The following is a 17,099-nucleotide window of genomic DNA, read 5'->3' on the forward strand; positions in this document are numbered from 1 at the left end:
AACAAACTCTCCTTGTCTTCATGACTGAATAAACACAAAAAGGGTTCACAATGCCGTACTTTGTTTACATGTGGCAGACCCTGCCACCTTTATGGCTCCAAACAGTGGTTCTGGGGAGCTTATCTTCCCCTGAGAACAGCTTGAGTTATGGAAACAAAAGATAAATAATTTATATCATTACCTCATTAATATTGAAAATATCAAAAGTCAGAGTTTGAATTTCTCCTCCAAAATTACATAGTGCCCCTTTAAATGTGACCCAACAGGAATTAAATTCAACTTAGAAAAACTTTATTTGTGCCTGGAAGAGTAAAAAGCAACGTTTGTGTTAGCTCAGCACACAGATCAAGAGCCACACCCACAACAGAAGAAGAAAAACAAACAATCACAAAGCTGAAAAACAAAAAAAATAAAAATGTATGAGACTATTATTGGAAATTATTACAACATTTAGATGTCTTGATATTGTTACGAAAAAAAGAAAAACATTGCTGCAGCAACATTCTGGTTTTAGGTATACTGTGACTTTTGTTGGTTCACACAGGAGGAAATGAGGCAGCCACACACACACGCATGCACACACACCTCCTGTTGCTCGTCACCATCAGCAGTGACAGGAAGCGTCCGTCTCTGCTCGTTCTTCACGTCGTGCTGTTGGATGTTTTATTTGAGCAGCTGCCTGTTTTTCTTCTAACAAAACAAAACAAATCTGAAAATACATCATTGGGTTTCTTTAATTCTTCTTCTAAAGCATACAGCTTTTGAAGGTTTGAAAGTTAATACAAAGGATTTACTCGTCGAAAGTTCTTTTTAAAAAAAAAAATAATAATATTGACAGGTGGAGATGAGTTCTGAAGGTCTGGGGCTCGCGGAGGGCCTGGGTGAGGAGGACATCAGTCAGGAGGAGTTGGACTTCTCCGACCTGTTTCTGTACAACTCATCTGGAGAGGATTTCCCTGTCCATAAAGGTGTGTATGCAACAGTTATAATGCTTTAACATAATATTTGCTTAACAAACTCATTATATTGTGTTTTTTTTTAGTAGCATATGTTATTATAAACGTATAAGGATGGTGGCTTTTTGTTGAGTTTGTGTTTCACTGTAGTAAAAAGGCTTCAGGGCTATCCACCTGTAGGCACTCAGCTGTCAGGTACTGATGTTACACTGTAGTCCCCCTCTCTCACTTCATTATGTCAGACAGGGAAATCAGCTAGACTCTCAGTTTGTTGGAGCGCCAAGTGAATGAAAGTTAAAGTTTGAAGTCTTCTTCTCAAAAAATGTGCTTTTCTTCTTCCTCTTCTCCTTCTCCTTGGTACTTGGATGTTTGAGGTCCACGTGAAGAATTGTGTATTTGCACGATGACACATTAAATGTGTTGAAGGAGGGAAGTTTCTCGGTTTCTCTCAGCTTAAATATGAATTCAACACGTGGATGCACAAGACGATGCAGCCAGAATAAAGACTCGTATTGTTGTTCTGGAGGTTTTCAAACACAATCAATATGTAGTGGCATTTTGATGCATTACAGAGAAAATAGTTAGAGAAAAGAAAAAGAACTCTAAGTATCACAAAGGTCAAGATTCATAAATATAAAAAAAATGTTAAAAATATGAAAAATCTAGTTCTTTAAATGTAAATTTTTAGCATTTATTTAACCAGGTTAGTCCCACTGAGCTCCCAGATCTCTGGTCAGCAACATGGAGTTACAACAGCATATTAACAGAAAAAGCACAGTCAAATAATCAGACATTCTCCATTGATATCACCATAGTTTTAAAGCTGTTCAGTATTCTGAAGTTTACTCAGTCAGTAGATTGTTCAATGCAGTCGTTGCCGAAGACCTGAAAGTTTTCTTTTCCCAGTTAAGTTCTGAACAACAAACTGTAAAACGCCAAGAGAATGAAGACTGTGATTCACATTTCAGGTTTTAGAGTAAATAGGAAGTTTGTCAAGACTTGCTTTGTATTTAAAAAATATGTGAGAATATGTGAAATGTATCTGTTTTTAAAATAAAAACACTCGCAAACGTCCGCAGCGCAGACATAATGATCCAAACATGTGCTGCGTTAATGTATCAGTGAGACAAATGTGATGTAACGTGGTGTTAGAGGAGAGCCTCCATCAGCGTCTGTCCCGAGGCCCTCAGTAAGGGAGGGATGGAAGTAACTACTTACTTACTACTTCAATTACTGTAATTAAGTCATTTTTGGGGGGCTACTTGTACTTTTTAAGCATGAAGTACACCATGTCATCTGCTCAGTTACTTTTAAAATCACCATTGAGGGCTGAGTAAATTTTTAAATAATTTCTAAACCTTTCATCTGCATTTTGGTAGCCAGTGATGGCAAGCAGGGTGATGAAAAAACCCTGATATTCAGACAAAAAACACTAAACTCTGCAGCAGGCTCAGGTCTGGAGAGGTGACCACAGACCAGAACATAGCTGGAGTTAATAGTAATTTGAAGATTTGGAGAAACAGAAAAAAACTCTTGATTGAAAGTTATTTATAATCCATGAAACATCAATTGTTAAGAAGTAACTAATACTCTGAGTAGTGTTTGAGAAAACATATTTGTTTTACTGAAGTGTTATTCAAAACCAGTAGTTTAACTTACAAATGAGTAGTATTTCAGTAATGCTCTCAGTACTGTTCCCACCACTGACTTGCGGTGTGAGGTTGTGGTCTTAATGGACCGAATAGACAAGTAGTCTGAAACCAGTCAGTGGTCCAGTATGAAACTAACACAAGTGTAATGTGTAAAGTTGAAGCCCCCAGTACTCGTAAGTCCAGCAGTATATGGATTCTGTATCTTTAAATAGGTTTTTATGAATTGAAACATGTCTCTTGTCTCTTTGGACACACAAATTATTAATCCTGACTTCTCTTATAAACAGATGACTCAGGTTCTCTCCTGCAAAACAACAGCCAGCCTCCCCTGCTGGTGGTCGACCATCACGCTTCGTCGTACATCTCCAGCTCCAACCAGCTGGCCTCCAGTCAGGACTTCTCTCACAGCCCCACCACAGAGCAACTGTCAGGGGCGGTGTTTAACTCCCTGGGGCTGACAACAAGACCAGGGAACATCCCTGCTCCCAGCCCCAGGATTGAGATCACCGTCACGTCGGGTGACTCTCTCAGCTCTCACACCCTGGACCCGAGCCCCGGCACCAAAGCTCTGGGTGCCTACAGGGACTGCGTGAGCCCAGCCAGCAGTAACTCGTCCACAGGCTGGCCTGCAGAGGCGTACTCTCCTGTGGCTTCACCGTGCGTCTCCCCTTCAGTCGGAGGCTGTAACGTGGGGTTGTCTGCATTAGACCTCTGTCCAGTCCTCCAAGGTATCCACACTTCTTCTGCCCACTCCTCTCCAGGAGCCTCACCTCGCAACAGCATAACAGAAGAGACCTTACTACAGCCCCAGAACCAACAACCCGCGTCATCAATCCCTCACCAGCGGTCACGCTCTGCCTCACCGCACGGAAAACGCTCCTATGACCAGACCAATCCCTATCAAGGAGGCACTCCCGTCAAGCAGCGCTCTCGCAGCCCAAGCCCCATCCCCTTGTCTCATGAGCAGCAGGGGACCTTCTACCTTCAGGCTCAAGCTGAGTTCCAGCCCCAAGTCCAGGCATGCTCCCTGGGCCTGGAGGAGATGCCGAACAGCCTCACCTCCAGTCAGCCCAGAGTGGTGCCTGCTGCAGTGGTGAGAGATGCACATGTGCAGGCTCAAAGGCTGGACTGTGTGCACAGAGAGGGGTACGACTGGGCCATTGAGCAGGAGAGGATGGGCAGGACAGGACCTGAAGTCAAGTCTGAAACCTTCTATATGCTCCCAACTGTGTGGCCTCCTCCTCATACAATCCACCAAGGAGCATTCAGGTGTTTTATTTGTACTTTTTCATTACATAGAAAGCATTTAAGTCTTGCTAATGAGCACAAATGAGGTTTCCCTCTTATTGACCTTCTCTCTTTTTGTCCTTCCTCCAGTGCTCTGCCCGTGGCTCCAGCCCCACTTCCATCTTTAGAGTGGCCGTTGCCCAGTAAGTCCGGTCAGTATGAGCTTCTTATCCAGCAGCAGCCCAGATCCCACCACAGAGCTCACTATGAGACAGAGGGAAGTCGCGGGGCTGTGAAGACATCTAATGGAGGGCATCCGGAAGTTCAGGTGCTTTGTTTGTTCTGTGCCTGGAGGGTGGGGGTGTGCAAAGAATGGAAAATCAGCAAGAATAAAATGAAGTCGCAGGAGAGATTGCAAATACAGGATGGTATTTCCTGGATTATGTTGTGTTTATGTAAAGCCCGACAGTCATGCAAATGAATAGAAGAGAAGAGAATCATGTCACGACTCCCACGAGGACAAATTATTAGGATTTGCAATGTTTCAGAGTGCTAAATACCCTCATAGTCACAAATCAGGCACATCATTCAAGCATTGGTACATGGATCTGGTTCATTTGTTGCTTGGGTGAGTTCAATAATGAGCCATTACTGTTGGATTTCTGGCACTGTTGCACAAACAGACTATGCAAAGCAGTGTTCTTGCTAAGCAAGTTAGATAGTGTAAGGGAAATCACCCCCACAGGGAGACAAGATTTGTTGTGCAGTGGTACATTTGTTCTCTGCAGCCATGGATATTAATGGCATTATAGTTGGTTTAATTCAGTGTGAAGCGTGCATTTAATCCCCTTTGTTGCCATTACTAGCTCCATGGGTACCAAGGCACGGCTCCACTGGGGCTGCAGGTCTTCATAGGAACAGCCGACGAGAGGCTGCTGAAGCCGCACGCTTTCTACCAGGTGCATCGCATCACCGGGAAGACCGTCACCACGCCTAGTATGGAGAGGATGACCAATGGGACCAAACTGTTGGAGATCCCTCTGGAGCCCAAGAACCACATGAGAGTGGTGTGAGTAGCACAGAGAGACTGTGGGATACATACACCAAAGATTTCACACAGGAATCACAAATGCTTTGAATATTTAATTAGTCAGTCACCTATGGCCTATCCTCCTATCCTAACCCTCCTAAACTTACTTAAACATACAGTCACATTGATAAACTGAACATTGATAGCGAGAGTTTTCAGATCCTTTACCTTTCGACGATCATCAAAATAGTTTTTTCTGCATTTTTATTTTCAGCGATTTGACTAATTAATTGATCATTTCAGCTGTACTTTATATTATGTTGTTTAATTCATGCCAAAAAATAGTTTTATATAAGCTATTTGTATGTATTGTGCTTAAAAGGACTTAATCTGCAGAGTAAAATATAAAGAAAAATGTGAGACAAATGTAGAGCTGTAAAACATTGAAATCAGTAGAAAAGAAGAAGCATTAATGGAAATATTCAAGTCAATTAAAATTAAAAGTATTTCAGTAAATACTGTTCTGTCTAGATTTTTAATTGATAAGGTTTGAGTTTCTGTGCTCTTCAACCATAGGAACTTTTGCGGCTCATGATTTTTGTTGCTTTGACTCCCTGCATGCTGCTGGTGCAACACAGTGGAAACATAAAATGCATCACTTCCTGTGTGCCAGAGGGTTCTTCCAAGAAAAAACTGTCAATCTACAGCAGCTTTCATAAATCTGACGCATGATGAATCCCTAAAAAAAACAAAAAACAGTAGAATAAAACATATTCTTGATCAGAATGATTCATCAAAAGAGAAAAAGATTACATCAGATTATATCAGCTGTAGAAACAGTCAGATTTAGAAGAAAAAACGTTGACGAGGTTCCCAACAGATCAATATCAACCTATTTTCAGAACACGTTTTATCTTATCTTACTTTTCTTACATTTCACAGTATCGACTGTGTAGGAATCCTGAAGCTGAGAAACGCCGATATCGAGTTGAGGAACGGTGAGACGGACATTGGACGAAAAAACACACGTGTTCGTTTGGTGTTCCGTGTCCACATTCCTCAACCTGGAGGCCAAATCACATCCCTTCAAGTTGCCTCTGAGCCTATTGAATGCTGTAAGGAGACTTTCATCTCCAATATTGTAGAACTAAAGTTTTATCTTAATTTATTTATACTATTGTTTGTCTCCGTATGTGTAAACTTAATGTTTAAGAATATGTAGATATCTTCATCTTACTGAATTTTAATTCAAAAGCAGCACTCAATGTGTTTTTCAGTACTGTCTGGTGTTAAATACATCTGTGTCTCATCCACTCAGCCCAGCGCACAGCTCAGGAGCTCCCCGCGGTCGAGAGGCAGGATCTGGATCGATGCTCAGTACATGGCGGTCAGCAAATGGTCCTTACTGGACAGAATTTCACACCTGACTCCAAAGTGATATTCTCAGAAAAGACACAAGGTGAGGAAGCGTGATTTTTGTCACTTGTCTAATCTTCTAGTCATGAGATGTTTGCTCTCTGATTATATTTTTTAGATGAGCAACAACATGATATTGGATATGAAAGAATAGTTTGACCTTTTGGGAATGTGCTTATTCGCCAAGAGTTCGATGCGAAAAGTGATACCACTCTCATGACTGTACAGTAAAAATGAAGCCAGTTAGTTTAGCGTAGCACAAAAAGCTGGCCTGGCGCTGCCAAAAGGTACAAATATCTGCCCACCAGCAACTCTAAAGCTCATTGTTATGTCATATTTCAATAATCCACAGGAAGTCAGTACAGCCCGACAAGAAATAGCAACAAATTTCCTCTCTAACTCTCATCAAAAAAACTGGTAGACAGACGTTGTCACATTCAGACAGAGCCAGGCTAGATCGCAAAATCGGCTAGCCAACATATTTAAAGCAAGTTAGGTCATTGCGGAAAACAAAGCAAAAACGACATGTTGTGGTTGTGGTTAAGGGTAGGCTAGGGGTGCTGCTAGGTGGGTTTTCTACCTTAACAGGGTCAGGCTAGCTAATCTCCCAATTTTCCAGGTTTTATGCTATGCTAAACTAAGCTAACTATCATGTTTCTTGTACAGATATGAAAGTGGCATCAAACTGAAGAGTTAGAACGTTATTGTTAAATTACAAAAAACAAGAGGGTTTGTTACGGAGGGTTATATGTATCATAGAGAGTCAAGCTAACCGTTTCCTCCTGTTTCCAGACTTTAAGCTAAGCTAAGCTAACTAGATCCTGGCTGTAGCTGAATATTCTCTTAACAAACATAAGTGTGGTATTGATCTTCTGAGCTGCCTCTAGGGAAGTAGGCAAAAAAGTGCATTTCCAAAAAGGTGGAACTATTCCTTTAACACGCAAATGTTGTGCATCTAGATATTATCAAAACTTCTGATCACTGTGTTATGTTGACCTGTGATTGTTGTGTGTGTGTATATTTGAACTTCAAGCGGATGTGTTTGATTAAAATAGACTTGTATATTTTGCAAGAGTCAGACACCTCTATGGCCTCCTAATATCCTGCTCGAACTCATCCACCTACTCATGTAGTATTTGTACTTTCAGAGTATTTGCATATTGCCTGGGTAACATCTACTTTCAGTGACGTACCGCTTCCTTCAGCCCCCACTTTCAAACTCTTGAAAAACAAGCAATTAGGATAAACGTTTTGCTGTTTTACTGACGGTGACAACTTTTATTTATTTCTACACGGAAATTTCTCACCTCAGTGTCGCTCACTCTGCCCACACAAGAATTGCTGGGTTACATGGTTTGAGTGTTGGATGGGTACAGTTGACTGCATGTAAAGCCTCCTTGTTGCTTGGCGTGGGGTTTTATGCAACAGGATGTGGTTAGAGAGACTGATAAAGATTCAGACCCGGAGCAGAGGCTAGGTTTTTTTTTTCTTCTTTTTTTTTTTTTTTTCAAAGCGTGGGTAGAAAACAGAAACAGCAGGTAAAAAGTGAGGTGGGAATGAGACACTTAACCAGACATAAAAGAAAAACGTATTTTCTACTGTCTATGCATGAATGTTTTCACACACTTAAGAAAAAGGACTGACAGTGTCTGATTTCTCACAAATTCATCTTCATCTGATCAGAAATCTTCCCTTCATGAGAGTTAGATAAGAAGGCCAATACAAGTCATACTTCCGACAAATACAAAGCTGCAGCCAGTTGGCTTAACATTGTACAAAGACTGGAAACGGGAAACTTCCTGCCGATGGCAACAAAATCTGCTTACATGCACCTCTGAAACCTAGAGTGAAGGATTTTTGTACAGACATGAGAGTGGTATCGATCTTCTCCTGTTAGGGAAAAGGAGAAAATAAAATGTCAAACTACTACTTCAGACCTCCTCTGTTTTAATGTCTGTACTTTATTCCTTCTGCTTTCAGATGGGCAACAAATCTGGGAGATGGAGGCTACTGTGGATAGAGACAAGACGCAAGCTGTGAGTTAACTGTCACCAATCTGTACTGACATGTGTTAAGCAGGAAGCACAATATTACATAACCAATTATGTACTTTTTGTACATTGTCTGGCAATGTGACCAAGTCACTTAAAACTGAAAGCAAAACACAAAGCCTGTGACCACACTTTGCTGACTTGATGCTATGAAACACACAAGTCTCTGTTTCATCACTAAGTGTGAACTTTTTTTCTGTTGTCTCACAATCCCCCCGTGTAGAATATGCTGTTTGTTGAGGTACCTCCCTATCGAGACCAGACCATTTCCCACCCAGCCAAGGTCAACTTCTATGTCATCAATGGGAAGAAGAAACGCAGTCAGCCTCAGCACTTCATCTACACTCCAGTGATAGGTACGTATATCTTAATATCTCTGCTCAAGTACAGGAGGAGGGCTGTTTTCAGAAGGAGACTGAAAGGTCAAAAGTTTCCACCCGGGGGTCAGCAGTTAACACATAAGTGTTTATTACAAGCGTGTCACCATGGGTTCTTATGGGATAAATACAAGGCTGGAGAAGTAAGATTATGTCATTCTAAGCTTTATCAACACAAACGTTATGCTTAAAGACTTGATACAACACACATAATGTGCATTTGAACCTAAGTTGATGCTAGTGCATGAAAAACGGAAAGTTAAACAGGTCAGGATGTTGCTAATCCGTGTTGGCTACTAGGTCAGACGTGCAGGAAAGAATAGAGGAAACAGCAGCACTTCAATCACACTAGATCTAACTGCTGTACAATCAAAGGAACATCTCAGGCTGAAGACAGTTTAACACAGTTGCTTGAGAAGCTACTACAAGGTCCATCTTTTTGATACTCATTTACATTGATGTTGTTCCATTTTACAAGAAATCAGTACCAATCAGAGGAAATGAATCAGTCATCAAAAGCTGTAAGCAGTAAACTGAGGCCACAATACAGTTTTTTTGTGTAGGGGGACAACCCTCACTTGCTATAAAAAGAAAACATCTGTCTCAGCAACCGTTTTCACTAGTACTATCCACCCACAGTCAAAGTCATACCCACAGCCAAAATGCAGACACACACTTGTGTTGGTAAGCATTTTAGGGAACAAAGGGCAACACTAAGTGCTAACATGAAAGAATCAGATAATGACATGTTGGAGGAAATTAACAAGTGGCTTTAAGATCTCAGGCCTCTGTGATATTTTCAGTGAGGCCAGCAGCACGACTCTATTGCTGTTGGACTTTAGTTAATAGCTCCACAAATCTGGTCCAGACTAAACTACCTTAACCACTGGCTAGATTGTCATGACATTTTGTTCATGGTCACCAAGGGATGAATCAGAATGACACTGGTAATGTCCTGACTTTCCCTCTAGTGTCATGATCAGAACCATTTGTCACTTTTTATTTAAATTTCCAAGTGCTTTGGTTATGAGTGCTGATCTGTTTAGTGGTTATTGGTAAATGTTAACAAGCTAAGTAAGATGGTGAACCCAGTCAATACTGCTGGTTAAACATCAGTGTGTTAACATTGTGAGGATGGTCGCAAGTGAAGCTTAGCAATGATTTTTAGAGCCACTGTGCCTAAGAACAGCTTCACAGAGATGCTAGCATGAATCTTGTTTATGTGAACTCCTTAGACACCTGACAAAATAAAACAACGTAATATCTGACTGTCTTTTGTGGGAAAGGGTACAATCAGCATTCATTCCTGGGTGAAAAGACTCTGCAGTAGTCGGGGTATTTATCGGCTCCAGCTCTGACTATCTGTGATGGAAACATGGCACTCAGTTGAACAGGCTAATTTTTCCCCCTTTTTCGTAGTGATGCTATGATGTGCAACGAGTTTGAAAGATCATCTTCCATGGTCAAATGATATTTGTTTTTGTATTCTAGCTATTAAAACAGAACCACTAGAGGACTACCAGTTGAATTCGTACAGCTACTCAGACAAACAGGCTTTGACTGGCCTGTCAATGAAGTCACTCCATCACCACCTGGAGCAGGACAGCAACCTTCAAGCCTTGAATATTTCTCCAACACTGTACCATCTAACCACTGTAGACGCCAGAGCCCACGTGTTAACCACTGACCAACTGGACGACCAACCAGTCTATTACCAGTCCAGAGACGGCACTCTCATCAACAACTCCATGCTGTACCACACTGCAAACCAACATTACAGCAACTGTGGTGCCGCCTTCCTTGGTGGTTCCCCAATGGCTTCCCACCCTGCCTCCACTCCCAGCCAGTGTGTCAGTGCCAGGGCCTCTTTGGCCAAATTGGGCCAGGGTCCTCACGTCGGTGATTCATTTGAGGCCTGTCTGATGTCAAGACATCAGAGTTTTGTGCAGACAGCACTGCCACTAGGAAAGTCACCACCTTCGAGGTACATCTACACTCAAGCTCAAGCTCAAGCTCAAGCTCAAGCTCAAGCTCAAGCCCCTAAGCCCGTAGGCCGAGTGGAGCCCAGCATGCAGTGTCTGAACCAGATCAGCCCTGGAAGAGGAAACTATGAGGAACAGGCACCAGAGAGGGTCACAGTAAAACAAGAGAACCTTCGCTATGCTTACCTGGAGGATGGTGAGTATCACTGTTTTATACTGATTTCCTAAAGGGATCACAGACGATGCAACAAGCAGGCCAACTCAACGCCGAGTTTAGGATCATAGCAACTAGTTAGTTTCAAATATTCCCCAGCCTTTATCGGTGAGTTGTTATGCTCTATATTTTATTATGTAACACTTGCGTATGTCTATTTGGTTTCTATTGCAACTCTTTCTCTCCCTGCTTCAGTTTTTGGTTTTAAAAAGTACTTGACAAAACAACAGATCACTGGAATATTTTGCCAAGTTTTTAAATATCTTTCACAAAAATAAATAAATAAATAAATATACCAAGAAAAACATACAAACTATAACGATGAACTGACATGTTGAAGCCTGGGGGATGAGTAATTGTGGTCCAGTGTGCAAATGCATATGAGCACAATGCAACTGTATGCTTGCAAATCCTTGCTTGTGGTTTTCTGTCAGGCTTTCTATCCACTCCTCTGTCTTATTTGGTCTCTCTCTCTCTCTCTCTCTCTCTCTCACACACACACACACAAACTCAAACACACAGCAGGTCTCTGTGTGTGCGCCCTGACTCACTTAAATCAAATCTAATACAACTTGCTTTTGATTCCTTATGGTTTTGAGGATGGTAATAGAGAAAGAAACGACATTAACATGTTGCACTGTGCTTGCCGTGGGGCAAACAAGCTGTTTTTACCTCTGTGATGGAAGACCAGAACAGGAAGTTTTGTGTGTTAGCAAATACATACAGAAACATCTGTGGTCAAAAAATGCTCTTTGTACTGGTATGTCATACACACTAGAGTAATAGGGAATGATTGGGTAACTGCAACAATCTGTTTTACTGAGCATCAGAGCAATTTAACCAAGATACACTGCTGTGTTAACACTATTTATTCTTCTGTCAGAAGATTCAAGTGCAACGCAAATCTGCCAGTAATCAGTCCAAAAACTACTGCACATAAATCTGTGTTAAATAAAATAGGGACACCTAGTGGCCTTTAATGTAATTGCAAAACTTGACATCATCACTAAGTAAAGCCTGCAAGTCATCATCTGACTAATTTATGTATGAAACTAGAACATTTCTGGGGGCGCTTCAATGGCTTTGGCAGCCTTTGTTGCAATACCCATATATCTCCCTCCTCATTTCCTGTTATCTTTTGACTTTACTCTCTAATAAAAGCATAGAATGCCCCACCTAATAACTGACTTTGGCGACTCCCTCTGGTAGTATTAAAAATAAAAGTACACAGCATAAGCTCCCGACCCTCAAACAAATCTAACCAAGGTTGGTAGAGGTGAAAACATCATTTATTGGTCTCTTTTTTGCATCAGAGCTTTGACAAATTATACAAATGTATGCATATAAAATATGACAAATTAAAAATTAATTCCTATGAAATATATATATTTTAATGCATATTGCTTCACTTTATTAGTGTTGCTTGCTGTGACCATTAAAGTTGCTCACTCCTGTCTGTAATGTTTTCCAGTCAATGACATCATAAGAAGAGACCTGAGAGGCCACAATGGCGAATGAACCTTGGAGACCTGCAGCTGCCCTGATATCCATTCGATGTAAAGCTTGGTTAGCAGTAAGCTTAAAAGGTGGACTAAATATGAGCACAAGGTCCTGATTGTCTTGGAAGAAGTTTTGTACTTGTGAAGTTGTAAACCAAATTGTTGGCAGATATTTAAGGAAAGCAGTAGAAACGTATCCACTATAGGCTAATGTAGAGTGATTCACATTCCAAACACAGCTACAGCATTTCATATGAAAATACAAGTCCACTCTTTGTTAGCCTTTAATATTGCCTTATTTTTGAGCCTTAGCAAAGATAATAGAACATGTGTCATACCGTATATTATGCATCTTTAGGTTGTTTTTTTTTTAACCAGTTTGAATTCTGTCTGTTCATATATTTGTACAATTTCTCTTTTAAAGCATGTATACAATATTTTTTATTAAATAAATGCTGTTTATATTAATTTGTGTGTTTTCATCAAGAGCAGGAATGGGTTGAGGAATTACTTATATAAATATTCTAAAACTGCCTTTGTGTTAAAGCTCTAGTGTTGGGGTAGAAATGTTAATCAGAAGACTGAACATAATAAACACATTTTGGGAATTAAATAAACAAACTCCCTTCATTTTTATTGATGAGTAAACTGAATAAACAAACTGACCTTAAAAGACAACACAATGTCATACTGTTTTACTTTGTTCATATGTCTCAGATACTGCCACCTTTCCAGCTTCAAACAGTGTTCTGGGGACCTTATTTTCCTCAAAGAACAGTTTGTTTATTCAGTTATAGAAAAGATAAACATTTCTGAGTTTGTATTCTTACATCATTACAATTTTGAGTTGGAATTTCTCCTCCAAAACTACATAGTGCCAATTTCAAAGTTTATGATATTAATATTTTTTTTTTAAGCTTTTTTCAAATAATGAATCCCAAACTGGGTCTTGAATGACAAATTCGTAACAAAATGCATAAACAAGTAGGTTATTACATTCACAAACATACATATTAAAAATAAAACATACTTAAAAGTACTCACTTAGAGGAGTCATCGTTGCTGTTGAACTGTTGATGCTATACCATGTAGGCTAACGTTAAGCACAATTAGTTGAGCCATATTAGTGATGAGCTAACGTTAGCTGATTAAGCTAAGTCACCAGGCTACTAGGTGTAGCTGTAAATTACATAATGTAATTTCCACTGACTGATATTTTCCTCTCGAAATAGTGAGAGTTAAAGTCTAGTTTCCAACACTTTTATAGTTTCCCAAAATAGTAGCACAGAGCTCGAGGTTCAACACAAACTCACAAACGCTAGGAGGCGCCATGTTCAAACCAACCGTAGCCCGGACCGGAAGTGGATAGCAAATCCGCGACGTCACTTCCGCTAAACGGATGTGTTATTTTCTCCCTTTTGAAAGCTAGCTAAATTAGCATTTTCTACACAGTTTCACGTTGTTGTTTTTTATTTTATTTTCCCTGAGTTGGATGTTTACATCGACAAAGAGGAGTGAAACATTCACGTCACGGGTAAGATTTTCTTTCACATACGTATTATATTCATTCAAAGTGCAAGTATATGCATAAGAAATGTAGCAGCATTTTGCTACGTTGTCAGTGATTGGTAGCTGGGTCCATCCACAATAAAAGATTGTTGTTGTTTTGTTAAAGAAAAACAACTGTATGAGAGCAGAATACAACCTTTGATTCACATTACTACGATTGTCGAGTGCTTAAAGACTAAAGGAGTAAGTCAATGATGATAATACGGTGAGAGACGGAATCACTTTCAACTGTAACTCTTTCTTTTTTTTCTGGGACCCTGTAAAATCTTGTTATTTGCACAGATAGGTCCCTGAAGAGTATCAGACCAAACAGCCTGTCACCGACATCATGTCTGCAGAACTGGACCTGTCCCCACCGGAGGTCCCTGAGCCCACCTTCCTAGAGAGCTTACTGCGTTATGGGCTGTTTCTGGGTGCCATCTTTCAGCTCATCTGTATCCTGGCTGTCATCATTCCTACATCCAAGGGACATGAACAGGTAGGTAGACTACAAGAATAAAGAGAGGAGCAGGTCTTGTTGCAAAGTCTGAAACCACTTTCAAACAATTTTTCCATTCTGCTGCCCTCCACAGTTGGGGCTAGGGTGTAGATTAGGTGTCATAGATAACCAGTCAGGGTTTGGGATACTTTTGGCCTGATGTTAAAGTGAGTCAAACTGATTCGACACAACTCAGGCAGTTATCAAACCAAAACATCATCCCCTACTTTATGTTTTTTTCCTTGCATGATACCGTTGTGTGTCCCTACCTTAAAAAGTCATTGCTTGGATGTACCTACCAACTTGGTGTTTTATGAAAATGCACATAAAAACCTGTGTTGAATCACTTGCTTTTACATGTGCCTATGACATTAGTGGAACAAGAAATAATGGGTAGAAATAGGGACTTGAGATGTAATAAACGTTTCATTTTAACCTGAAATATCATATCAACATTCTGCTCACATTACTCCCCATTGTCAGGAGATATACTGTCTGTTTTATCTATTAATCACATTGAATTGGCATTTTGTCATTATTATGGTCTTTGAATGACATAAAAAATATAGAAATTGGTAGCAGTTTACAAGAAAGTGTGTATTGTGTTAGAAATACCTGTGTAATCGAAAAGTGATAAGTTAATTTTTCCAGAGCAGCAGACTTGTGTCTTGGCTCACTGACCTAATTTAGACTATTTTAGTATCACTTCAACTAATAGAGAAATATTTCTGGCTCAAGAGGAGGGGATGGTTCTTAAGACTGTGCAATGACCCCATACATTGAGGTTCAAAAATTAAAAATTAAAAAATAAATAAAACCAAATTGATAATCTCTTTTGACATTTATTCAATTGATAATACTTAAGAGACAAGATATTTGATTTAAAAAATGGAACCGGAGCAACTGATAAATTCACAACCTTGAATTGTGCAAACAAAGCTTAACAGCTTCATCAGAATACACATTAGTGTATAAAGGTTGTACAATCATCAGTGTGCTCTTTCTCCTTTACCCGAGCTGAGAAGCAGGTTGATGGACGGATGGAACGAGGTTCACCACGTTGTGACACATGATTTTATGAAGGATATTACTACATGGGCTTAGGAAAACACCTTTTATTTTGCAAGTGATTGCATTTCTGTTTTTGTTTATGTTTTACACAGATTCCCATAGATTTTGGAATCAGGGTTGTAGCAAAAACACTTTGCGAAATAGAACACAATGCTTCCTGTGGTGACCACAAAATAATACTGTCAGAAACATTGCCTGTTGATAAAAGTTTTTCTTTAAAACTTTTTTTTCAATTAAAAAAAGTATTTAACAGAACTACAGGTTCTGCAGCAAGACAGTCTTACAGAATGTCATCATTCAGCCTTTGTGAAATACAGAGAAAGCAGACCAATTAGCAAGAGTAGCGCTGAATATCTTATTTTAAAATGTCCACGAAGACACGAGCCACTAAGGGCTTCTCTCACAATCTCTATACTAACAACTGTCAGGAGAGATTATTTATAGACGAGAGCAATTAAATCCACTGTCTAATTATTCTATTTTCAGACATTGTCACCAGATGCACTGATTACTCTCCACAGTATGTCGCCATTTCATTCTTCACAGCAGCCTGCTGTTGTTCTGCCTTGCCACTGGAAAGACTGCAGTCACAGAAACAGTGCTGACAGAGGGAAAGTGCTGAAACACGTCTGAATTTGTTGTGTGTGTGCGCACGCGTTTGTGTTCCATAAACACTAGGATTTAACAGAAGTAGGTTGAAACAGTCTAAAAGTGCAGTGAAAAACTGAATTTCCAAACTGCATAATGTATTACAAAATGTGTTATAACAAGAGAATCTCTGAAAATGATACCTTTTGAAAAAACTATGTGCTGTATATGAAAACACAATATCCAAATATCTTCAAAACACATTCATCTGATCATGATTAGCAGTCATATTTTTACACCCCATTTAAAATGATTCATGTATTTTTTATTGAAGTTACAGGGCGTTTAATGCTTCCTTTATTTGCTCTACAGGAGGAGACTGAATCCAATGATGGCAAGGCAACCGAACAGATGAAGAAACCGAAAGGACCAGTACCTCAGATTCGACAGAAACCAAAGAAAGAGAGCAAAAAGAAGCGATAGAGTGTGTGTGTGTGTGTGTGTGTGTGTGTGTGTGTGTGTGTGTGTGTGTGTGTGTGTGTGTGTGTGTGTGTGCGCGCGCGCGCGCGCGCGCGCGTGTGTGTGTGCATGCGGTAATCGGTGGGTCAACAATGGCAGTTATCACTACAGGTGTATAAAACACTACTGTCATCCATTATTATGACAAAATAAATGATGTGCATTGAACTTGACACACTTCAGAATGACTTTGAGCTGTTCATTGTATTCACATTTAATACAATTACAAAGAGCAAAGTGTCATAAATGTTTTTTCTGCTCGTTTATACAGCTGCATTGTTTTTATTTGGTATTCATGTTTGCATTCGTGGTCTTTTTATAATTGAATATCATTGATTGAATTGTATTGGGATTCCAACTGATAATAAATACAGTGTGTAGTCATTCACCGTAGGTGTTTTTATTCACTGCTAAATGTCAGGCTGGTTTAATGAGTCAGAATGAGATCATGTCCTGGGACAATATTGACT

General features: G+C 40.0%; 2 protein-coding genes across 3 annotated transcripts; both read left to right on the top strand.

The window, feature by feature from the left end:
- The first annotated feature begins 311 nt into the window (after positions 1 to 311).
- Positions 312 to 13,037, top strand: LOC119020662 (nuclear factor of activated T-cells, cytoplasmic 2-like). The gene is made up of 10 exons (XM_037100155.1): positions 312 to 968; positions 2,896 to 3,877; positions 3,986 to 4,163; positions 4,702 to 4,904; positions 5,808 to 5,980; positions 6,184 to 6,324; positions 8,262 to 8,317; positions 8,556 to 8,688; positions 10,201 to 10,887; positions 12,377 to 13,037. Exons 1-10 carry the CDS (start codon positions 845 to 847, stop codon positions 12,421 to 12,423), a joined length of 2,724 nt encoding a protein of 907 aa, XP_036956050.1. The 5' UTR covers positions 312 to 844; the 3' UTR covers positions 12,424 to 13,037.
- Positions 13,038 to 13,785: 748 nt separating this feature from the next.
- On the top strand, positions 13,786 to 16,895 carry manbal (mannosidase beta like). 2 transcript variants are annotated; one of them, XM_037100161.1, is made up of 3 exons: positions 13,786 to 13,938; positions 14,256 to 14,451; positions 16,483 to 16,895. In XM_037100161.1, the coding sequence occupies exons 2-3, from the start codon at positions 14,302 to 14,304 to the stop codon at positions 16,591 to 16,593; spliced, it is 261 nt and encodes an 86-aa protein (XP_036956056.1). In that variant the 5' UTR covers positions 13,786 to 13,938; positions 14,256 to 14,301; the 3' UTR covers positions 16,594 to 16,895. The 2 variants fall into 2 exon arrangements, with proteins under 2 accessions (XP_036956056.1, XP_036956055.1); XM_037100160.1 differs by having other exon boundaries at positions 13,797 to 13,938; positions 14,260 to 14,451.
- The last annotated feature ends 204 nt before the right edge of the window (positions 16,896 to 17,099 follow it).

The sequence above is a fragment of the Acanthopagrus latus genome, chromosome 6 (assembly GCF_904848185.1).
Source record: "Acanthopagrus latus isolate v.2019 chromosome 6, fAcaLat1.1, whole genome shotgun sequence".
NCBI lineage: Eukaryota > Metazoa > Chordata > Actinopteri > Spariformes > Sparidae > Acanthopagrus > Acanthopagrus latus.